At 49.7% G+C, this 25,045-nt stretch overlaps 1 protein-coding gene across 1 annotated transcript; it reads right to left on the reverse strand.

Moving 5' to 3' along the window:
* Positions 1-16,916: 16,916 nt before the first annotated feature.
* EGR1 (early growth response 1) lies at positions 16,917-19,826 on the reverse strand. The gene is made up of 2 exons (XM_068408942.1): positions 19,492-19,826; positions 16,917-19,199 (listed from the first exon to the last, which is right to left on the reverse strand). The coding sequence occupies exons 1-2, from the start codon at positions 19,724-19,726 to the stop codon at positions 17,902-17,904; spliced, it is 1,533 nt and encodes a 510-aa protein (XP_068265043.1). The 5' UTR covers positions 19,727-19,826; the 3' UTR covers positions 16,917-17,901.
* Between the last annotated feature and the right edge of the window lie 5,219 nt (positions 19,827-25,045).

Genomic DNA, 25,045 nt, shown 5'->3' on the forward strand with positions numbered 1-25,045 from the left:
CCCCCAACCTCTCCCCACCACCACTGCCTCAACTTACCTTTCAGACAGCCAAGGGTCCAATTCCATCCTCAAAAAGAAAAAATACAATCAGCCCACTGCGTGAATCCTGCAATCACCAGATTCCTCTTCATCACCTGCAAATAAAAAAAAAAAAAAAGAAAATTACAATCCACACACAACAAGGCCGTCAGTCAGCATCACATCTGACACAGACCGTTCCCCACATCATCACCCACCTCGGATGCACCGTGCCATTCCGTGCACCTGCTCCGTGCAGATTCCGGAGTCGGACGCTGCGGCTGTCGTCGCTCGTGGGGCCTAAGATACCAAAAGACACAAAATTACCGTGCCACTGGCAAGAAATCACCAGCCCCCTGCTCCTACTCTCTACGACCCAGCTCACCTCAAATGCTCATCCAAGTCCAAAGGCTGCCCCGCACAGAACCTGCAAAACCAAGGAGAACCGCTCCACTGAGTGGCCACTTAATACTTTCCTATTACACACTGACGCGGCCCACGACCGCCTCACCAGCTCAGACCGCTCCTTGGCACGTGGCTTCGCTCCCCAGAGCCTGTGGGCAGCACCTGCAAAAACACAAACAAAAAGGCACGGGCTGAGATACTGCCAAAAACCGCGGCTTGCCCGTGCCGGTCCCCTTCTAGCACGCCTTTACCGTCACAACTTGCCTGTCTGGCCTCCGCCAGTTTAGGGCATCACATTGACTCTCGCACACCACCTGTAAAACCAAAAAAAACACATGCTGCTTATGACTGCACCGCCAATACAATACCTCAAAAATAACTGCCGCTTCAGCCCACCGATCGGTGCTCACCTCGCCCGAGTCAGCTCCTGTGCCCGTACACCCTGTCACTCATCGCTTTGCACCTTCAAATTAAAAAAAAAAACACCACAGAAATACCATAATCTAGGTGTATCGCCACCAGTCATCTTCCCTCTAACACCACACGGCGACCCACCTTCTTATGGCGCTCCGCTCACCTCTCCTCTCTTGTCCTGCACGGCTCGTCCCTCTGCATCTGCAAAGACAATAATGAACAAATCACCTGGAAGCAGAGCATCACTTTAATAGTTCCAGACATCTCGTTCCCATTAAGGAATACCATCTACAGCCCAACTACAGCGTGCCACTAAAATAAATACCTAATTCAAACATTAAGCGTTACACGTAGAAGCCTCAACACCTTAGGTATTAACCATAGACACATCGCTATTCCATCTACCCCTAACTCTACACCCCCAGGCAGGGCAGCTCCGAGCCACGCACGCACAGATAGACGATACACGGAACGCTATGAACGACGCGCCTCCAAGATGAGAGAAAACTCTCGGTGAGAAGTGTGATGCCTCGAAAGAAGATGCTGTCGGAAGACATGTCCTGCGGCACCGTGGCGGGATATGAGGAGGCTCTATGGCCGCCCCAGAAAGAGAGTAGAACGTCACGGCCCGTGATAAGAACTTACTCTCAAAACCGAGAGGATGTACGCGCGAGAAGGCTGGCTTCGAGACCTAACCGCGTAAGGATGCGGGAAAGAAATCCCAGTCTGTCCAGAATGGACATCTGGAGACCAGAACTGCTCGCGCACCCAGGAATGTTGCTGCAAAAGAGGACTGCCTGGAAACTTAGGAAATGCAAGATCGATCCGTTCTTTAAGGTTAAACAAGAAGAAAGAGCCCGATCGGTGCCACGCCGATGAGTACGTGCATTCGGGACGCTATGGATGGCGGCCGAGGCGCGTGGTGTGCTCTTTTAGCGCAAAGAGCTATGAGAACATCGAGACCTGATGCGTGTCTTAAGACATAGAAGACAGACTACGCAAACTACACGACGCACAGACAAAGGCTGGAACTGCCCTGCCTGGCACACCCTATCATTGCTCTGATAAGTAATCCGCTCCCTGAGCCTGGCCAAAGGGACTGTTCCTGGACAGCCTTCTCCCCTACGCTAACTTCAAAATCCCTCCCTGCAATTCCCGACCTTGTCCCCTCCCTAGCACTGCTCCCTCAACTGATCTTTCAGAGGAGAGGAAGTCTCAATGCATCCTCAAAAAAAACAAACCCCACGGCAGCTAACTGCCGGGTGCTTCTGCTGTTGCCAGGTTCCTCTTCGTCATCTGCAAAACAAGAAAATACACAAGCACCAGCTGTGAGCATCACAGTGGTCAAAACCAACCTCTTCCACAACACCTCCTCCTCAATAGCAACCTGGTCTTAATTATACTTAGCCCACAGAGTGATGGCAATTTCCTCCTGGGATCACAACCATGGAGAAGAAAGGTGGAGGAAAAAGAGGGAGGAAGGAGGGGAGAAGAGAAGAGAGCACAGATCCACCCCATCCGCAGCAATCTTTCCCTTATATACTGAACCTGACATTAACATTATACAATACACCTGTGGTCCAGCCTGGGGCAGCTGCCCTGGATTTAACTGCTAATGGCATTAATCACCATGCCACAGCTGGCCACATATTGAAACAAATTGGAACACAAAAGTGATTCTATAGAGTTTATCCCCACAAAAACAGTACACCCCCAAAAAGAACCAAAAAAAACCCCCCATAACCTTGTACCTTTTTTTTTCCTGTTGGAGCTGATCCCCACCTCAGCATATTGTCTTGTCAGAGCATGAAGTGCAGACCACGTGTGTCCCGATGACACTTGCATGTGAGGAACACATATTCATAAAGAGTCCAGATGTGTAAGACTAGTATCATTTTTGTCATTTTATTAATCATAAATCTATTATATTGACCAATGCATCTGCAAAAAAAAACAACTTATAAATGCAGCATCTCCTTAGGGAAAAAAATGTGTCAGAAACTGAAAAAAACTACAATTCAGAGCTCTCAACCATAACGGGACACCAAAGACAAACAGCAGCAACACCGCCGAGCTGACACCCCCAACGCCCCAGGCCCAAAAGCCCCCGCAGGGAGCAGGGCCCAGCCGCCCCGCCCGCCCCCGGCGGCAGCAGCCGCGGACCTTTCCCCCCCCCCGTGCGGGCACCGGGACCCGCCCGGCGCCGCCGGAGCCCCCCCGCGCCGCCGCCCGACCCGCGCCGGCAGCGGCAGAGCCTGCCCGGCCCCAATACCGAGCAGCTGAGAGCCGGACGGGGCTGCCCCTGCTCCTCCCCGCCGGGACACGGGCTCGGCCCCAACACCCCCGCGGCGAGCCCGGGACAGCGTTCGGCCCGGGGCCGCTTCCGCGCGCCCCGCCACCAGCCCCGTGAGCGCAGAGCTAGGACCCCACCGGGGGATCGCCCCGACCGGAGAATGGCCCCTCCCAAACCCTCCGTGCCCACGGCCCCTCACCTGCCCCAGCACAGACCCGAAAGAACCTCGCGACCGCCCGCCCCGCGCGGCGCCGCCGCCGCTCTTTTGCGCTCGCGCAGGCGCAGCGACCCGCCCCCGCGCCCGTCCCCGCCGCGCCCCGTTGAAGCACCGCTCCCTCGGCAAAAACAGTGGCGGCGAACTAAAACGCAGCCGCCGAGAGACATTTTTATAAGCAACCGTGATTAATAAAAGGAGAAATTTAAAAAATAGCCCCCGAGAACTAAAACGGAGAAAGAAAATGTAAAAAGCGACGTCTGCGGCACCCAGCGCGGCCGGGCCCCCCCCCCAACGCGCATGCGCGGCCCCCGAGCTGCACTGCCGCCCTCCCGACGCGCGGGGGCGCCACCGCCTCACCTCTCCCACCGATTGTCGCGCGGTTTTACGCTCTGACACCCCCTTCCTTGGGGGACCCCCCCCGTGCCCCACTTACCTGCCGCTCCGCTGCGTCCTTGCCCCGCCTCGGTGACATTCGGGTGCTCCAAATGACGTCATCACCACCCAGACCCCTCCCCGCTTTTTATTCACCCCAAAAACAGGCACTAAAGGAGGGAAACAGCCCTGACCGCCACCTCCTTACTTTAGCGACGCCATTTACGCGTGTACACGCCCCCTCCCCAAAAAAGGGGAGCTCTGCTAGAAAAGTAAAGGGAGGGCACCCCTCCAAATGGCTGCCCCGTCACCAGCCCCGTCCCACAGCCTGTCCCCCCGGCAGCCGCCCCACGGCACAGGGGCACCGTGCCAGAGGACGGTGGTGCGGCTCTCGCTCCGCTTCCACTCCACCACGTTCCCACGCCGGGACGGGCTCCCCAGGGCCACCGACGCCCCCGCCCCCTCTTGGCCCCGGACACCACCCCCCAACCCCCAGACACCCCTCGCTGCCGCCCCTGCGGGGCACCCGCTGCCCCCACAGCCAGGAGCCTCCAGACACCACCCTGGTCCCTCACCCTCACAAACGCTTAACGACCTGCATGCAAACCTGCACCGGGGGTAGCCGCCGAGCCTCACGACACGCTTACGACAAGGCGGCTGAAAAACAGAAATCCCAAATTAGACTCCGGCACGTTCAAAAAACAGCACAGAAGAAAGTAGAGGAACGCAGTCAGGATAAGAGCCAGGAGAGCAGTTGAGCTAAAAGAGGGCTCTAGGTAAACAGGTCAGCTTGAAATACAACACGTCCTTTAAAAGCCTGAGCGGTTTGAACACTTAACATCAGCATCGAGACTCGCGGACACTATTTTCAATACATTCCTAACATAAAAGCGAACTTTTATGTTCCAGCTGCTGCTGGAAAACGTCTTGTCCCTTCCTCACAGCACTGCTGCAGGGAGATAACCCTGTGTGGCTGCAGGCCGAGGCCGTACCATAACCAGAATCTACGCTTACAGATTCACCCCGACAGCTACGGATCTCGCGCTGCTGCTGCGCATCTTGCTCGCTTGGTCAATAAAGCTGAAAGTGACATGGAAAACTTCAAAGAGTAAAATGAAGAATAAAGAACAAATCTCAGTAACTCACTTTGTGCTAAAAAGGCATGCGTACATTTATAGAAATTGAATTCAAATATTTATACCGGAAAAGTATTACTTTTTCCTTTTGCACTAACTTCACTTGCATAGCTGTGAACAGATACCATTAAATCGCCTATCTTCAAAATACAGTTACAACTCGACTAGGGTTTGTCTGTTACATCGTTAGGAGGCACATCTGGCCAGCCGCACCACCCGCCAGAGACGCTACTGAACTGCCAGGGAAACGCGCCACCGAAAGCGACACGGGAATAAAGTACTTCAGGGCCCTCTGTCAAAGTACCGGGGAAAAAGCCCCGTAACATTCAGCTGCCTCACTTCTGACACAGTTAGAATAAATAAATGACTGCTTAAACACAGCCTATAAATCGTATGCTACAGCTATTTGGCACTTACGGTTTAAACAATGCAAGGCAGCTTGTAAATTCTACCGTTTCGACTGGGTTTTAAAAGTTTCATTTATGATAGAAAAATCAGTGAGATGAGATCCCCCGTATGGTTTTACTTTTGAAAAAGAAAAAAAAAATCCCCAGTGCTGCAATACCTAAGGCTACCAAAAAGGACTGTCCAATTTGCCAACGCTTTCAGCTGTATGGAAGCACACAGAGGAACATGTTTTTGTGCTCTCTCGACTGTTACAACTGAGGTGCCGTCTACTTTTGGAAGACGTGCTGTGTTTGGTCTTTGGAAGGAAATTGACTTTTTTTTCTTTTTTTTTTTTTGAACAGTGAAAAGTGACATTCCTGATGACTTCTACTGCCAAGTACGTGATCTCTGAAGATCCGCTCTGATGGGAAGTTCATAAAATGCAACTTCTTTGAAAGAGAAAGATTTCCACTCCAGAAAACATCTCTCCAGCTCAAGTCAAAATTGACACACTGGAGGTTAAGGAAAAGGGACATTACTGAAGCAATAATGCACCAAAACCACATCAGGACTCACTGTCACTAGTTACAAGGCTGCTAAGGCTTCTTGGGGAAAGCCTGGAAAACACACAGAAGCGACACCGATTTGTCCTATTTTGTCCACATCTCTTCTTTGACCTGGATCGCTTCTAGCACAGATGCTAGCAGCGTCTCTTGTCTTGTCTTGTCTTGTCTCCGCAAGGTTTTCGAGTACTACTATAAGATATTTTAAAAACTTACTGATTGAAAAAGCATAAAGCTTTTATCACGAAAACAAAGTCTCTTTCTTCTGGACACCTGAACTCCTACGAACAGCTGCTTTGCTCTTTCAGTACAAAATTAGTTTCACAGTATCACTTAATAATAAGTGCACAGAAACACAAGATTATGCTTTCAGGAAGAGAAAATAAACAGAGGGAAGTAAGCTTTCTATAGGCATACCATGCTCCAGAACAGACCTTGTTTTATTTTTAGTACTTTTGTTAAAATATTTAATAGAAAAACCACAGGAGGAGACTTGGCACATTCTGAACAATTTTGAGTCTCTCAGATGCACCCAGGTGGTGCACACAAATGTGCAGGTGAAGAAAGAATAAAAGCACTTTTTTGTCCTACCTATCCCCATTGGAGATAGATGGGCATCCCAGACTCCCATGTGCAGGGAAGGTTATTTAGTGTTGCTTTGTGCCTGTCCCAGATACTGGAAGCAGCTTGGCTAGTACTCCTTAAAACAAGAATCTAGGAAGTGTGGAGTTTACACAGTGCCCCACAGAGCATTCTTGGCTCTTCTGGCTGTTACCAACTGACAGCAAGAATGAACCATGAAAAGCAGTGTCAGAAAACAGAAGTTACAAACTTGTAGATTCAAGTCATGCTCTTTATGTTATGGCCCAAAGATATGCATTCCAGCATTTGTCTCCAGGCACCCTGAACTAGAAAACAAGACAGCTTTCTACTCCTTGTGAGTTCAGGGAGGAATTGGGAAGGAAGAAGAAAACCACATGCACAAATGGGGGGAAAAAAAACCCACCCCACCCAAATGCCCAAACAAATCCCAAAAAACAACCAAGAGCCTTAGCCTCTGATTCCTAAAGGAAAGCAAAGGAACTCAAACTGCGTAACTTGACATTACTGTTTTCATACTCAACCTACAGTTACAAGGTCATTTAAGCATTATTAACATAGGTATCTACTAGTAAGAACATCCAAGTTGTTTTTGTTTCTAAACATAAGGTGGCAGCATATGCACACTAGTATCTAAAGCCTATTTAGTGTCATCTCTGAGAAAGCTAAACAGCTGGATTACAGGAGTATGACACAAGCTGCTCTCTCTAAAGTTGAGAAATTATCAGAAACCTCTAAAGCCTGCACAAAAGAACTGTGAGCATAATTCTTTCATCTACTACCACTTAGCTATACCTGCCCTCAAAAGCAATCGTAAGCTACTAACATCCTAGAGGAAAAGTGCTAAATCCCTGTCACTCCCTGTCCTGACAGTCACCGCAGTCAGGCAGCCAGCCTTTCAAGTCCGTGAACAGATGGCATGCTTTAGAGCAACCTTCCTTCCTTCTCCTCTCTTAGAATCACAGTAGGCCCTACTAGAAAAGGCATAAAAAGCAGCCCTAAACAAAACTCTCTAAGACCTTCCTTTGTGTCCAGCATTCCTGCTTCAGAAAAGGAAGCATGTTCCCTGCTTCTGAGCATTTGTCTCCTTCAGATAGAGCTTATAAAGTCCAACTTCCAAGAATACTATGTGGTTTGATATTTCTAATGGAACCTATATGCATTTACGTCCTGTCAAATTCTGTTTAAGCAAAAAAACCCATCCTCTGGTAGATCAAGAAACATTAACAGCAAAATGGCAAATGTCTAGCTAGCTAATTGGAGGAGGCATTCAGTTTTGAATATCTCTTCTAGCTTAATTTACTCATTCTGGGTAGAGTCAGTTTTGCCCTCTTCTGAAGCCGATTTCTGTTTAAAAAACAAAAAAAAAATTAAAATTATTTTTAATATATATTTTATAAACCCATCCACCCTCTGATGATTATGTGCAAAACCTTAGCTGTGCTGACAAATTTCTGCTATCATAGTTTGATCATCTAAATCATGCAAGACAGACACCCGTGCAATGGGGAAATAAATGGTTATTACAACTCCCAGTATTGCCTCCATCACATCACATCAATCGAATGGATTTCAAATCCATTGCACCAACGGTTGTTGAATTACCGGCCCCATGGGCAGAGGACACAGGCAGTGGAGGATCCTCATGGAAAGTCTGGATCTTGAGGCCAAGGAACTCTGGGAGACTGTTCAATGACACCTTTGGTGACAGCAACTTAAGCTGGCAACACCTGTACTGTGAAAGAGGAAGAAAGTCCTGTGGTAAGTAAGTGCAAGTCTGACGACAGGGAACAATTCTAGGGGAGATCCTCCTCAGGACAAATGGCTTTGTCGCTGAAGATACTACCGGAGGACAGGGATGCTATCACAAGGGAGACAGAGGTAGGCTGTATTGCAATGTGATTATCAGCAATATGCCTACCTAAGATTATTACTTGTCAGCCAAGTGCAGAAAATAGGAACTGAGGAGTTTGGGCAGACTTTTGGGAAATGCTAGGGAGGCTATATTAGTTTTTATTTGCGTGGATACAAACAGGTGGGAAAAAAGCAGAGAGTTTCTGGAAATAAAGCTTAGTCCCTTTAAAAAAAAAAAAAACAAAACAACACCTGCTAGGGAGGCCTTAGTCTTCAAGTTCATATTTTGGCTAAGGCCTCCCTGACAGGTTTTTGTTTGTTTGTTTGTTTGGGGGTTTTTATGCTCCCACTACCAGAGGTCCAGAAGTGCAGAGTGACCATGCATGGCTAGAAAAAAACAGTGCAAGGAAGAAGGATTCAGAATCACTGGGAACTACACGAATCTTTCAAAATAGAAGGACACTATACAGGAGGCATGCCCTTCATCATAAGCCACATGCAATCAGGATGCTGACATTTATAATTAAAAAAAGGAAAAAGGCACAGGAGAGTTTAACCTAAGAATCACAGAAAAGCCAATGTGTTAAAAAGCACGTGATTTGGGGTGATACACACAAACCTTTGCATTTTCCTAAATAAAGCATAGAACAACATCAATCAAAACGCAAGAACAGTTCAATGCCCTTGCAAAAGCCACAAAATCCAAGCATCTACTACAATGGGGCATAGTTTCAAAAAGGGAGTTAACAAACCTCTTTATTTAAAAATAAAGTAGTGGTGCAGCTAGAAAAGTAAAAATATTTTTTAGCGACAGGAAAAACTATTTAAAGACATCATATCAGCAATTGTGCTTTATTGCTTGTTAGGAAAGGCTAAGAACCAATCCAAAATAATTTATTCTGACAAGGGGGAAGAACGACATCCCTCAAAAAGTGGAAGTTAAGTTATGCTGAAATGCAGAAAATGGATGTGGTCACAAACTGTCATGTTAAAACACAATATGGCAGGCCAGAAATACGGCTTGAGGAAACCAACATGCAGACAGGAAGAGAACTGATGACTCTTTTCTCAGCCATATCGGGGACTTTGAGACTATCAGAGTTCATAAGGCCAACTGATAGTCAAAACATAAGGAGGGCACCAAAAGTTATTTTTGTGCCCATTTTGTTTCAGACAAACTTGGAAAAGTTCCTGTGCCAAAAATTTCCTTTACAGGAGTTGCATTACAGAGTATTTTAAACGGAAGTGTCTGTAGGATAGATTACAAAAGGGATTAAGCCATCAAAATTAATAACAACAAATCATTAGACCATATTGTATCCCTTCAAATGCTCTACTTGAAGATGAAATAATAAGCATAACCGCTGTGGTGTTCTATCTTGATACCAGGGGACTGGATGGTACCATACATAATATGAATGTTGATAAACATTTCAGAAGGCTTCAGGCTTATAAATCCTATGTCCATTCCAGGCATGCTAATAGAAGCATACTGCTAGAAGCTAACTAGAATTAATGGGTACATGAATACGTAGTAAATGTAGATAAAACATCAGCACAAATTTTTGTAAAGGAAATTCATGCCTGACAAATCTTTAGAATTATTTGGAATAATCAACAAGCATGTCGACACGAGATATTTATGAGAATATGGTGTATGGTGCAGGCCTCTACCTCTCAGAAATGAGAGAGCAGTATGATAAAAGGTACATAAAAGGATGATATGAGCATGCCAGATCACCTGCTGTACAATACAGACTCCGCTTCTTCAACCAGAAAGAGAGCAAAGTGGCAAAGGAGTGACAGAGTTCTGTAGCTATCGTGGAAGTGATATTAGTCACCATCTTCTATAATAGAAGTCTTGAGGCATCAAATGAAGTTATAAAGTAGCAAGTTTAAACACACCCCCCCCTCTCTCTTAATGCAGCACCTGGATATGCTAAAATTCACTTTTCCATCAGATATTGTTAATGCTAAAACTTTGTATAGCTTAATAAATCACTTGGACAACATCCAATTAAATGTGCAAAGACACGGGCTCTAGTTCACAAAATTTATCGGCCACAGGTCACAGTCACCAGAAGAGCATTCCAGGGCTACCTCGGACAATGGACCAGAGGCTGAACTTCTTTTGATCGAGTATGACAGTTCCTTTAACAAACGCCATCAATGTTTCCTTGCTTATTAACTACTGTATTTTAATGTAGGCATGCTTTTTTAAAAAAGACCATCATGTGTTCACTTTATGACCCCAGAGATCTCTGCCATATTACAAACACAGTTACACCACCTCAGGTGGCCTGGTTTTTGTCCACAAAAGGCATGCCTCCTTGAGGAAAAACATGAGCTGTGTGGATAGCTTCTGACATTAAATTCAATGCCTCGCAGATGCTTTCCAGTTCATTTGAATGCATCTGGAGTTTCTTATAATTCTCAAGCTTATTTACACAAACAGAAGTTAAGAATCATGGCCGAGACCTTTAATCACAAGTATCTTCAGATCAAAATGCTGCTGCTGTACATTTCCTTCAACTTTGTGTCAGATTTCCAATTCTATGTAAAGATATTTCCAAGTCCAGTTCTTCAGCTAATTAGGAAGAAACCATTTAGACAGCATTCTAAGAACCACTGTTGACATTTTGTTCTAGGAAATTTGTACTAAGATTTACTCATCAAGTCTGTCCCTTCATTTCCTTATGCTCCAGTGTTCTTCCAGGTATTCCAAAGACAAACGTAGCCAAAACTATTAAAAGCTGTAAAACTAAATTCATTCACTCCAGAGCATTCATTTTCCAGGACCTAATCACACTTCTTTGACTGAAGTTTAGGTTTTACTCAGGAGTGTTTACAGTATTTTGAGGTTTCCCAAAGGCTGCCATGAGTAGAATTGCTGTATATGCAGACAAACCTGGAAGCGTAGTTCCAGTCCACACTCTCAGCCCACAGAATGCCACGTGTCAGAACGGACCAGGCAGCTCATCGACTTAGTACACAGCTGGGCCCATTCAGGTAGATAACCCAAGGGCTACACACAGCTGTGCAGTGAAAGGAGTGCAGCCATTGGGATAAACGCATTTTAGACGTTCATTATGTATCATGTTTTCAAGAGCTTCTAAAGCCATCCCCAACTAAACTTGTCAGACTGAAGAATAGCTGCCACCAGATAACAAGTCAAATCTGAGTAATATGACCTGCGAACATCAGATAACAAGTAATGCTCAGTCTGCTTAAAAGTTTTAACTGCATTTTCACAAGAGGCTGAAAGCATTCACCACCTTCTAAAGATCAAATCAAACTTCTGTCTCCCTGTCCCTCCAACTCTGATGTTCACAAGTCTGATTGTGATCAACAGTTTTATTGTTACAGGGGAAGCCCACTATCACAATAGTTGGGATAACAGAGGTCAGGTCATATTACTCAGGTCAACCTTACAGGGAACACTGGATAGCAGAACTTTTAGCTATTGACATTTTCACTAGTAGTATCATTGTGTATCATCATTTGTGTTTGGAGACACAAAAAAGTATGAAAAGCTCACAAAACAAAAATATAAGTCTATATGCTTATTAAAAGAAAGAAGTCCAAGAAGCATGCTTTAATAATGCTTTTTGTAGTTAAGGAGGTGAAATGTGCATGTTGAAAGTACTTCTGAACAACCATTCATCATTTTCATTATGGCAGTGCCAAAGAATGATCAGAAATTGAAGCCTGCAAAGTGCTAGACACTATGTGTAAGCATCAGCCTCTGTTACTTAAGAGGAGAGAGTTTCATTAATCAAGTCAAGACCATAAATCATTAAAGTCTATCAGTCAAGGTTGGATTTTGAAAAACAAAGTCACTTTGATTATAGCAGAACAACTTAACTATTTTAAAAGTTCTTGTTCTTTAGCTATAGCTCATATTTCATCCTAGAGTCTCAATGCACTTTAAAACATGTAACCTTCCTTCTAAGTCTAACTAGTACTTGTTAGGGCTACATTCAGATAATGGACACAGGTGAAAACATGGAATGCTTAGCTCAAGAATCACACAGCCAAGCCCTCTTCATAAATACATTATCTCCACTCATAACTGTTGAGAATTCTAGAGTCTACTGGGCCACAAATAGAAAAAATTTGAAAGGAACAGCCACTTACACCAAAAAGGTCAACAAATACCCTAGCCCTAGTTAACAGTTTCCTTTAGAAGGGGCCAAAGACATTCTTCATGAGGCAGCCTTCAACCACTCCACCCAGCTTTAGTCAAACTTGACAATGGTGAGGGTGTGCTTGGGGGCAGCTCTTCTAAGGGCATCTACTGCAGCTCAGAACACCTTCAGTCCCCAGCTATCAGTTTAGAGTCTACAAAGTTATTTTTCTTGGGGTTACTTGAAGTCTCGCTCAGATGCAAAAAATCAGTCCCTGTGGTCCAGATACGTACCAGTGAAAGCCCCAGACGAAAGAAAGGCTCATGATCACATACATCTTCACTCCAAATTCTCTGCCTACAGCTCTTTATTCTCCTTGTTAAGTCCCGTCTCTTCAGTCAGCCAGGGCCCATGACCTACTTGGCAAGAGCAATTCATAGCCATAACAGAAACAGTTTTAACAGTTGCATTTCACCAGTTTTATATGGATTCTCCAGCTGCATTTCCAGAACACAACAGGACACAATGCAACAGGCCACACAGCATATCATAGGGGATACTGAGCTCTTTAAGTATGCCCGAGCTAATTTTCCAAAGGGAAAGAAAAATGAAGAATCAGTTTTTCTAGTGTAACTAAAGCACAGAACAGCCACCTAGGCAAGGATTCTCCACACTTCCCCACGTGAACAGCAGCTTATGGAAAGGCTCTACAGAGGAAAAGCCTGGGTGGACAAGGGCCCGCTCCCCGGGTTAAACTGCATCCTACCTATTTCGGAGGCGCGTAGACTCAGTCCCTATTAAAGAAACCGCAACAGCGACCAGTAGCGAGGAAACGCCAGAGGCCTGCCCGCCCTCCGTCGGCCCCGGGGAGCGCGGGCACTCAGGCGGCGCCGCCCGGCCGCGGCTGCCCAGGGCCGCGCCGGGTGCGAGCGAGCGGGCGGGCGGGCGGGCGTCCGAAGGGCCCCGGGCCCCGGCCGGAGCGGGGCCTTCCCCTGCCCGGAGCCGCCGGCCGGGCCGCCCGCGGCTACCGCGGGGCGCGTGCGCGTGCCCGTGCCCAGCGAGGGGCCCTCCAGGGCGCCCCGCGGGCGGAGGGGGGCAGCGGCACGGCACCAGGCAGGCGTGAGCAGGAAACACCTTTTTTGGGCCTCGGAAGTGCCATAAAAGGCGCGGAGGAAACGCCAAATATGGTCGCGCGGTTCCGGCCGCCGCGGGAGCGGCATTTCCGCTCGGCCGTGGCCGCCCCGCGGCGCGTGACGGGGCCCCGCCCGCCGGCGCGCTCCCGGCGCTGGCGCGGTGCCGCTGCCGGCGCGTCCCCGCGGCGCCCCCCGAGACCCGCTGGGCCAGCGCCAGCGGTGGCGCGCGGCCTCTCCCGTCGCTGCGGGTCAGATCCGAGGCTGCGCTTTAAGTCACAGACAGCTGAGGTTTAATTCCGGCAAATAGATTTTCTGCCAGTGACTGGAAAAGCGAGAGGCCTTCGCTCCCTCCCCCCCTCCGCATTTGCTGCGCGGCCTCGGGCCTTTATCTGCACGGAAGGCGAGGGGTTTCCCCGGCCGACGGCAACCCGTGCTGTTTCCCTGGGAACAGCCTCTCTGAGACCGACTTATCCTCACAATTAGACTGGGAGCAAACTTTTTAAAAATCCTGCCTTCTTCAGACCAACAGCACACGAAAAGATCTCGCAGAAAACGTACAGTGACTGCTTTCTCAACCCTGAAATCTTTCATTTTATGGGATGAAGGCATGGAAAGAGTAGGAGCAAAAGACCCCATGCATTTTCTTGCCTTGATGTTATAAACATGGATGGCCAATGCAAAGCACGAATTGCTGCAATTTAGACCAAATGCCAAAGCTTAAATTATGAGCACTCTCTAGGAAGTTACACCAAAGGGTATCTGCATGAAAGTGGCCCTGGTTGGCATTTTTACACATTTATTTTTTTTTTTTTCGAAACCAGAGGCTCCATGGTACTGGGGAACTTCCTACAATGAGATGCAATTCAGACAAGTGACACACACACCCCCCTCCCCCAGCTGGACAGGAGGTGTCATTTGCCAGCTTGCAGGCTGTTACGGGCAAGCTACAGTGCACAGGTACTGAGCCCTACTCTCAGAACACTGCTGGCTTGCACTACTCAGCTGTACTGCTTTTTGAGTCAGCGTTAACGTGGGGCCAATGGTAACCCTGCATACCTGGTTCATTGTCTCTGAACAGCCCTGCAGTTGGACACTGCTACCTGTGAAGTGCCTGTGACAAATGCCCACAGCTGTGGGAGGCCAGAATTCTTCCATTTAAAGGGAGACTGCAGCACCCTCAAGAGAAGGCCTGAGGAGATGACCAAGGAGGGAGGAAGAGGGTTAGGGTGGATTTCTGGAGGCCTCCAAGATCTACCATCACAAAGTGGAGAAAGCACGGGGCAAGCAGGACCAGCGTTTCTTTGAGCTAGAGAGGCCTCGCAGATCCCATCATCTCCCTTGCACTGCTGCCTTGGGATCCACAGACCAGTTCTTGTGCGCAGAGATGGCTAGCCAGCTATCAGCGACATGCTCTGCTTCTAGAAAGGGTGCTGTGGCCTTCATAGCCCTGTAACACTGCTTGGCTCGGTCCACTTTGCACAAGATGCACCAAAGAGCACCTATCTTCTTTGCTGCCTCTTTAGACACGGCAACTACCATCACTGCTCATTTCTGTACAAAGTGCTCTGTAGAACCTGGGGCACCCTCAGGCTCATCAGGCATTGCTTGAGAGCCCACTTGGTCAGTTTTTAGTACAATCACAATTCCAGAGGGCTACACCAGGAGTTAGCAGAAATTAGCCTGAAAAGACAGCCATATCTACAGCTTCCTGAGGCGGGGAAATGGAGAGCAGGGGGTGCTGATCTCTTCTCCCTGGGATCCAGGGACAGGACAGGATGCATGGGAATGGTTCAAAGCTGCATCAGGGAATGTTCAGCCTTGACACAGAGAGGTGGTCAATGCCCCAAGCCTGTCAGTGTTTAAAAGGCATTTGGACAATGCCCTTAATAGCATGCTTTAACTTTTGTTCAGCCCTGAAGTGGTCACGCACTTGGACTAGATGATTGTTGTAGGCCCTAGGTCCCTTCTAACTGAACTACTCTGTTCTATTCTAGAACAGCATAGTTCTGTTGGGCTGACTCCAACTGTTTATTTTGCTGTTGACTTTGGGAACTGGAGGTGGGAAAAAAATTGTGGTTAGCTTTACATAATGTTATTTGCTTCCTTCTTTGAAGCACCACTTTTGAAGGCCCTTCATCATTGTCTTATCTCTTGCAAGTGGATTTCTGTGGCTTCTGACATGAGTTACATGCTCAGACAGCGTGAAGCCACTTATTCAGCTTGCCCAGTCAATCTGACTTGGCCAGAGGCCTGAGCCCCTTGGGTTGAAAAGAGCTAGTGCTCTCCTCTGAAAAGGCCCAGCTGCTAAGTCACTGTTAGCAGCTTGCAGACTGCACCCGGCACTGCAGGCACAAACCAGCACAGAGACAAAGCATCACAGGCCCTTCCCCACAGCTTGTCCCAATCCGCTGAGGACAGTCCTGCCCAAGACAACAGACTGGGATTTACCAACTGCTCAGCTCTTAGGTATCTTCCAGAATTGTTGCCATTTGCCAGGGGTGGGTTGCATCACCAAGAAGAAGGACTAGCCCTGGGGCATCAGCAGGTTGCCCCTCCTAGCCAGTGGCGTCGCTTTTGGCAAGCAGTAGGGCATGCTGTGTCCGACAGACTGTTTGCCAGTGTACGCTGTGCCAGGTGCAGTCATCAAGGCCTATATCTGCATCCCGGCTCCTCACAACCCTAAACATTAGTGATTTGTAGAGAGCCCACTTGAAAGGGCTGACACCAGAACCCTGCTCTGTAACTGCACCACCAGTTCTCATGGATGCAAACTCCTCTGAATTTGCTCTGCAGAGCGTTCACATAATCCCTGAAATGTATTTCAAACCATCATGTAAGGAAGTGCTTTCCTCCTATAAATGCTGAAGCATCTCTACTAAAGGCTATCAGGCCCATGCACTTATATGCCCTATGTTGTGTCAAGGAGGACCTTATGACAGCCCTCAGCTGAGAAGGGCTACCTTCTGTCAACCAGCCATTTGGACTGACCTTATTGTATCTCAAGCCTAGAAACTTCTCTATTACCTTGACATTCAGTAAGATTTCTGACTACCTATGAACATACAGTTGAGATTCTAATTTTCAAACCTCATTTTCAGCACTGGGAGAATTGCTTTTCTTCCTAAGATTAGCTCACGTGCTTCTGGAGAGGCCAGAAAACAGGAATCGTGGCTACTTCAAACGAGCAGGTGATGCACCTAATGCAAGGACATGTGTGCTACATCCATGCCTTTGCAAGCAACTGGACTTAGGAGCGGTCAGTCTCCCCTGCGTCCTTTAAGTGAGGGTTTCTCCAGGAGACACGCAGCACTTGTTACTTCCCAGCCACTCAAGGGGTCAGAGTTGCTGCAGCACAGTCTTCCTCTGTAGCAACTTAAAGGAAAATGTGGAAGTCCACACGATTTGATATTTTATTTATTTTTTTTCTGAAGGGTATTGTACACCAAATATCCCATTGGCAGGAAAGCGCATTCGATGTGTTTAGAAGCCAGTCACTTTCATTTTAACAAACACAATTACAAAGTAAAAATAAACCACAAAATAATGAACCGCATGTTCATAACATACAAAAATTGCTGCCTACTCAGTAGGTAACTACAACATTCCAACTCCTGAATATATATATATATAAATTTACATTTTTGTAACAAAAATAGACTTTGAGAGGTGTGGGGGGGATTTTTTTTGCTTACATTCCGTCCCCCAGGGCTTTCTCGTGCTCCCCTCCCCACCCATTCCCTGCTCTCCCTTACATTCTTAGAATAACATCCCTTTCACTTTAAGGCAAGATGCAAAGCATCCATTCACACAAATGCATGATGTCAGCAAGGCTTCACAAAAAGGCACCAAGACTTGTAACTTTAAAAACAAAACTTCTGCCACATGTGAGTGTGTCATCAGGTAATATTTACATAGCATCACTCTAACATGCTCAAATACGGTAAGTGCTGTTCCCAAAGAAGTTTGAAACTCATTACAGCATTGTCACTGAAATAGAATTAACATTTACAAAATATGGCCCTGCAAACTCCAAATAATACAATATGGATATGCGAAGATTTTTCACATCAATAGTACCTAAAGGAAAGCAAAACCATGGCACACGTACAATTTACATCAGCTACATACTTAATCAAAAGTCCTTTCTTCCTAATAAAAGACTATTTTTTACGGGGAAAATTATACTGAACTTATATCCACAGTCCATGCAAATCGAGTCATTCAACAGAGGTGGAAAACTTAAATGGCAGTTGTTTCAGGCAGCTGAAGTTTAAAGAAAAGTTAAATAGCCTTGCAACGTAAGGTGTCAGGGGAATAATTGGAGACTCTGTGTCTGATAGTACCAACGGAAAAGGTGAATTCTCCTGTTCCAGAAGGTAATCTCAGCAAATCTCTATTGTCCTTGGAGAAAAGGCTGACGTCATGTCTGAAAGTGCTGAGGTCACCTGTGAGCTGAAATTGTTGGTGACCCCTGGAGATGAGAAGGAGGTGGCCACTTGGGTCTGAAAAGTGGCAGTGCCAGAGGGGTAAGTGGTTGCTATAGGAGGAGATGGGAATGTGGTATGTGCAGGGGAGGGGTAGGAAGAAGGAGCAGGGGAGGAATACACTGTGCGTACTGGCGAGGGGTAAGTTGTGGCAATGGAGGAAGGGTAGGATGTAGTCACAGAGGATGAGTAGGCAGGAACTGGGGAAGCAGTTGAGACCGGAGCTGCCTTTTCCACTTTCTTGTCCTTCTGCCTAAGATGGATTTTAGTGTGTCTCTTCCTCTCATCACTTCTGGCAAACTTTCTGCCACAAATGTCACAGGCAAATGGCTTCTCTCCTGTGTGTGTGCGGATGTGCGTAGTCAAGTGGTCACTCCTGCTGAAGTTCCGCATGCAAATGCGGCACTGGAAAGGTTTCTGTCCCGTGTGGATGCGGATGTGCCGTGTTAGCTCATCGGACCGTGAAAATCTCCGGTCACAGGACTCCACTGGGCAGGCATAGGGTCGCTCATGAGGAGGGGTCTTGCTGGGACGGTTTGGGTATTTCCTCATCCTGCTGGGCTTGATCAGCTGGGACTGATAGTTAGTGTTCAGGGTCTTCAACTCTTGGGAGCCAGTCTGAGTAGCGAATGCCTTAATAGTGGACAGCGGCGTGAGGGAAGGCTGCTGTGCTCTGGTCTCGAGGGCTGGGAAGGGCTTCTGATCAGCCGGAACAAGACTGAGCTCACCCTGTTGCTGGGGGAACAGGTAATCCGGGATCATTGGCACCTGAAAGTTGGTCTTAGCAGCTGGATAAGCTGGAGGTGGATACTGGATGGGGGCTCCGGCAGGGTTGGGAAAAGACTGGGTCTGCGGTTCAGGGAAGATGTCAGAGCTGGAATTGGGAAAAGTTGGTGCAGCCGAATAAATTGGACTGGTCTCACTGGCTTGGACAGAACAGCTCAGAGGGGGGCTCTGCGAGGAGGTGGATGGTGATGACGAAGAAGGTGTAGAGGTGGGAGGTGCATTAGCCATGCCCACCAGCCCACTGACGAGGCTGAAGAGAGGCTCTGGCCATAAGGTATTGCTACTATTGGGGGCAGGCTCCAGGGAGAAACGCCCCGTGTAGGTTATCGGTGGCAGTCGCGTCGTTTGGTTGGGGTAGCTGGTTTCTGGCAGGGTTTTCTCATTGTTCAGGGAGATCTCGGGAAAAGTGTCTGAAAAGAGAGGAATAGCGATTACTTCCAGCAGCCACTGCAGCTGCCGCCAGTGCTTCGCGAGCCGTCCCCACGCAGCGCAGCCCCAGATCCTTGCTTCTGGTTAATTAATAATTGAGCATGACATATTGCAGCGCCGCTGGCAGGTCTCTTGCAGCAGCTCGCGCGGAGCCGCTGACGCACGCAGGAGAATCCCCCCGCGCAGCCGCCGGGACGGGGGCGCCGCTGCAGCGCGGCGCCCCCGCGGCGGACCGGGACTCCGCGCCCGCCCGGACGAGGCCAGCGCGCTTACCTGCCGCGAGGTGCTCGAAGTGCTGCTCCCCGGGCTCCCCGGCGGCGCCGAAGCCCGCGCTCTCGGGCGCCCCGGGTGGGGCAAGGAACTGCGGACCCCCGCCGCTGAGCAGCATCATCTCCTCCAGCTTGGGATAGTGAGTGTCCATGGCGGGGGGCGAGTGCGGGAAGGCGCCGAAAGGGTCGGAGATCTGCAGCGGGGGCAGGAGCTGCATCTCTGCCTTGGCCGCGGCCATGAGGGCGCCGGGCTCGGGCTCTGACGGGTGGTGGCACCGCCGCCGCGGGCCCGGCGGACGGGCCGGCTGCGGCGAGGCGGCCGTCGCCTGCTGCGTGCCCTGCGCCGCGGTCGCCCCGGCGCTGCCCGCTGGAAGTGCTCGGCTCCCCGCCCGCCCGCCCGGGGCTCCCCCCCGGCTCTGCCCGCTGGAAGCGCTCGGCTCCCCGCCCGCCCCGGAGCCGCCTCTATATATCGGGTCCCACCGGCCGCAGCCCGCCCCGGCCCTGACGTACATGGCCATATATGGAAAGCAGGAAGCCCTTATATGGACGCGGGCCGGAGGACCCCGTTTGGCGTCAGCGCCTGGCACCGGGGAAAGCCGGGCCGTGGGGGCCCCGCCCGCCCCGGGCTGGGAGCCCCGCGCCCGTTGCGGGCCTGTCCCCCAACATGGGCAGCGCCGCCGCAGCGCTGCCGCAGCGCCGTCGGCCCCGGGACGCCGGGTCCCCGGCCCCCGCCCGCCCTGGCCAGTCCGCCGGAAGCCGCCGCCGCACTTTCCATATTAGGAAACAACCTTATAAGTCTCGGTTCCGGCGGAGGCTTCCCGCTCCTAATTTGGCGATTCCGGCCCCGGGTTGGGGCGGGGCGGGGGGGCGCGGGGAGTCCGGGCGCGGGAGCCAGGTTGCCGCCGGGCCGCGCGCCCGCCCCCGGGCTGCGGGAGCGCGCGGAGGCCTCGGGCCACGGGAGCGCGAGGCTGCTGCCCGGGCAGGCGGCACGCGGGGCTCGGGGGGCGCCCGGCAGCCTCCGGCGCCGCCGCCGCGACCCCGCGGGCAGAGCTCCCGCTAACCCCCACCCCGTTTGCTCCGCTCGCACCACCCGCCTCGCCCCGTCCCCGCGGACGGGCCGTGCGCCGGCGGCTCACGGTCAGCGGCGCCGCGCGCTCGGCAGCCTGGATGCGGAGGCGTTTTCTGGGCGCTGGCAGCGCGCCCCGGGAGGGGGCTGCCTGCTCCCGGGAAAAGGGAATCTCCGGGACTCCGGAGGCCTGCCGGGAGCGCTCTGCTCTGCCCGCTCCCGACGAGAGCGGAGGAGCTCTGCCCGCAGCGCCAGACCGGGACAGACCCGGGCTCTGTGCGCCTCCCTCGTGCAGCGGGGAACGGGGCATTGCTAAAACCGGAGACCCCGATACCGCACGGCCGCAGCTGCCACTGACTTCGGCGCGACGGAGAGTGACAGCGCTCGGACTCTGGTCTCGCGCCCTTAGGGTTGTCCCTTGACGCAGCCGCAGCTCCCTCCTGCCTGCTCGCCGGGCAGAGGCGGGCTGCCCCCGGCACCGGCTCCGCACGGAACCAACGGCTGTGCACGGCGGGGCCGCGAGCCCCGGCTCCCCGCCCGCGGCAGCACGCACGGCGCGGAGCCGCGGGAGACCGCTTCCCGGGCCAGGGGGAGCCTCCCGCACTATAAATAGGCGCTCGAGGCGGCCGCCGCCCCGCCCCGCCCGGGTGCCCCCGCTGCCGGCGCGCCGCGGCGCGGGGCTTCCCCTGGCGCCGGGCCAGCCGGCACCGGCGACGCAGTGCGGCTGCAGTGCGCATGCGCGGCCGCCGCGGAGGCGAGGGCTTCCCCGCAGTGCGCGGGACTCCGGGGGCGGCGCCGGAGCGGCGGGCCCCGTCGCGGCGCGGGGCCGGCGTGCCGGCCGGCTGCGCGGCGTTGCTGGGGGCGCCCTGTGCGGGCCGTCCTCCGGCGGGCCCGGTCCGGTTGAGCCGGGCCTGAAAACCCGCGGCGCACGGCAGCCCCTGCTCGGCTGCGGCGCGGCGCCTGCCGGCTCCGCTCCCTTCGCCGCAGAGACGGAGTGGAAAGACGGGCACACTTTTGGTCCTGTTTGCGGCGCGGTCTCCTGCCGGCCCCGCTCGCAGGCGCTCGCTCAGGGAGTCGCCCGCGGCCGGGCAGGGGCACGCGGCCCTGCCCGCAGCCTCCACGCATCGCGGCCGGCTGCAGGGCCAGCCTTTCCCCGCGGAAATCGTGGCGTAAAGCAGGGCCACACACCTCGGGTGCCAGGCAGTCCTCTTTCGCCCCGGGAAGGCAGTATATAAATCACAGTAGTAGGCGCAGCCACCTTCGTGATTTACATTCAAGTTGCAAGCAACGGGAGGGCTCCGTCTGCCCCCTTTTACAGAAGATTGAAACCTCTGTCATGTCTACTCTTAACTGCGTTGCTGTATGTAGAAATAGTTGCGGGCACTCCCTCTTGCCAGTGGGCTGAATTGCCCCCAGTGACAGCTATCACTGTTGGTATGTGAACTGTCACTGTGAGCAGAGCCCTGATGAACAGCTCAGATTGTACACCCAGATTGCATCTGTCCAAACGTAGATGAGCTTAATCCTATCCTCTCTACATTGTTACATAGCCAAGCCTGTTATAAGCCTACCTAATTAAAAGTTATTTTCAAAAATCCTGCCTTGTGTTGCCACATTTGGAAGGTGGGATCCCAATCCAGCAGAATCCTTCGATGTGTGTGTTTTTAGGTACAAGATTAATCGTGCTGCGTTTTTTTGCATTCTGACATCTCTGGGGCATAGGCTAATAATATATCAGTTCACATGCTCAAACTGAAGTATGTACTAGAGTGCTTTTCTAAATTACAGCCTGGATGAGGCAAGCTTGCAGCATTTATTTTTAAATAACAGAAAGGCAAAGGGGAGTTGCATAAGAAAAATTACTGTCTGTCATGCAAATACTGAAGTACTGTGATCCAGCCAAGACACAAAGCTGTAAGACAGAAGACCTCACTACTTATATTGCTTAAGAAGGACTTAATTAACATAAGACCCAACTTTACTTGGTGGTTTTAACTAAGTGCTATCTGTAGACTGTTTCTCTTCTGCACTAAGGCAAGTGTCTCGGAAATGGCAGCACATGGGCAGTAAGAAGTTGTAGCCTGAAGTGAAAGGGACAAGAAAAGAAGAACATGCCTAACCTTGTTCTTCCATGGGCTTCAGTACTCCAGTCAGTAAATTTAGTGATTTGGCAATGGAGTTTTAAATGACATTTCCTACTTTCTGTAGCACAAACAATGCTACAAGTTGTGTTTATTTACAAGATATCACAAGAACACAGAGCCAAACCAGCCAGACCACAAAAGGTTTGGGAGTTAGACAGCAAAACACTGGGAATTCATCATGAAAATACCTATGAGCTCTTAACTATAATGCTTTTCTCCTTAACCTGGAATATCTATGCAGAATACTCTCCCTCTTGCTATGATGGTTCACTACCAGAACAAAAAATCCGGTGCTGCATACTCAGGATGTTATAGCAAGGATGGCGGCTTATTGTTCTAATGATTTGTCTTATTCTCAAACCCCTGGTTTGTTGGTTTGTCCCCCCCCCCCTACTCTCACTGCAGTGCTGGATAAGAAGTAGCTTAAAAAATGTTTGTGTTATTACAGCAATCTATCTCATATTATCTCCAGCCTGTAACAAGAATTCAGGAGGTGGGAGTTTCTTCTTGGGTGACACTGGCTGATAACCATAGTACTGAAGGGAGATTCTACCTCCTTCTGCAAAGGTAATTAATTGGCTTCCGCTTCACAACAGCAACCCCCCCAGCCACAGACACAGCACCCTCCCACATGCACTTGTGTTTGAAAATGGTCTCTTGGTGGTACTTGTGCACAAGTATCTTTTCTTTTCCATTAGCCAGCTTCTTATTTCATGCTAGCACATGCTCAAGTTTTGTATGTGTAATCATGCACACATGTATATACACCACAGTATATCATTATATATATATTACTTTAATAGAGTAAACATAGCCAAAGCACATGAAGAATTCAAATGCAGATCTCTAACTTACTCAGTCTGTGGTGGCAAAGGGCAGCAGAAAACTGCAGAAGACCATGCAGTGACTGCAGTAGCCACAGCACTCTGGCAAACGAAGTAGGCCAAGGCCCCCGTTCTCTCTGGAGAGCAAGTGGCATGGCACTCGGTATGCGTACATGTTCCTTCCACCTCCGCCCTGTGTTCTCCCTCTAAAGGGAAACAAGATGGATTTGTCCAGAGACCAGTCCCTGGGCTGCCTGACCCACCTGAAGTGTGTCTGGGCCCACAGGAACACTCTGAGGAGCAAGCTGACAACTCAAGCGTGGACAGCCATGGAGCTGTGCAAAGTGCATGACCCAGCTAATAACTGTCCTAACCATACTGGAGTACTATGTCTTTTTTGTAATATCTAAAAAGTGAAGAAGATTAATCCATTTAAAGTTCCTAGATGCATTTTCTAAGAGATTAAGTCTGTCACTTAGAGAATAGTCGCTTTCAATTCCTAAAAATAGCATTTTTCTTCATTTTTTTTCTCTTCCTAAAACAAATATGGCTTTTATTTTGCTGCGTTTGCCCATGGAGCTGGCTAGGATGTATAAATACCATTTAAAATAAGTCAGTATTAGAGGTTAATGGGAGTTTAAATTAAAATCAATAAGAATACATGTTTTACGGATTTCTTGGGCAGGAGCAACAGGTCACAGATAAGTATTGAAGACTATATTGTTCAGAAACATTCCCACTTATACTGCCTGTCTTTGTGGATGTTATCAGTGCTCATCCTGTATTTGATGGACTGGTACATGGTGGTGAGTCTTCCCAAATTTATATTTTACAGCAATTAAAAATACAGTGCTAGACACTACTTTGAATCAAATTTTAAAATTGCACATAATCACCAAATATCTTTCTTCTTCTCACTTATCTTACATGTTTTTAATGAGTCCACCGCCTATCACTATGTCTGGCAGTTAACTTCTGAGTCAGAACTATAATTTGGCTTTTCTGTATTATATTTTTAATTGGTGCATATAACACTTTTTTTCCAGTTTGCTTTCATGAGTGCTAACACACACATTGCTGTAATGACCTGGGTGAACAGCCATGTTGAAACCACCTACAGCCCTGCACTAGAATAGGTACTCTGCTCTTGCTACATCCCTGGTTATAAATCTGTCCTTCCAGAGGCCTTGCTGTCATCCTCAGTCAGAATCTCAGTCCTCAGCTGTCAGAAGCTACAGCCTTTTTCCTCCCCTAGTTTTAATATACTTTGTTTTATTCCTAATTGTAGCTTAAAATTATGCAAATTCCTTGCATTCCTTGTACACAATTTTCTAGGTAAGGGGATAGTATTTTTTTTTCTCTCCACCCATTCCTCAAATGTCCATTTGCCTCTTTTCCTTTAAAAATACAGAATAGAGAGCGTGTGGGGGGGGTGTGGGGAGGGGGAGAACCCTCCTTAGGAAGCAAGCTGTAGTGAAACTAAGCTTGCATTTCCTGTCAGTGCCAGTGATGCTTCTGGCTCTG

The sequence above is a fragment of the Nyctibius grandis genome, chromosome 10 (genome assembly GCF_013368605.1).
Source record: "Nyctibius grandis isolate bNycGra1 chromosome 10, bNycGra1.pri, whole genome shotgun sequence".
NCBI lineage: Eukaryota > Metazoa > Chordata > Aves > Nyctibiiformes > Nyctibiidae > Nyctibius > Nyctibius grandis.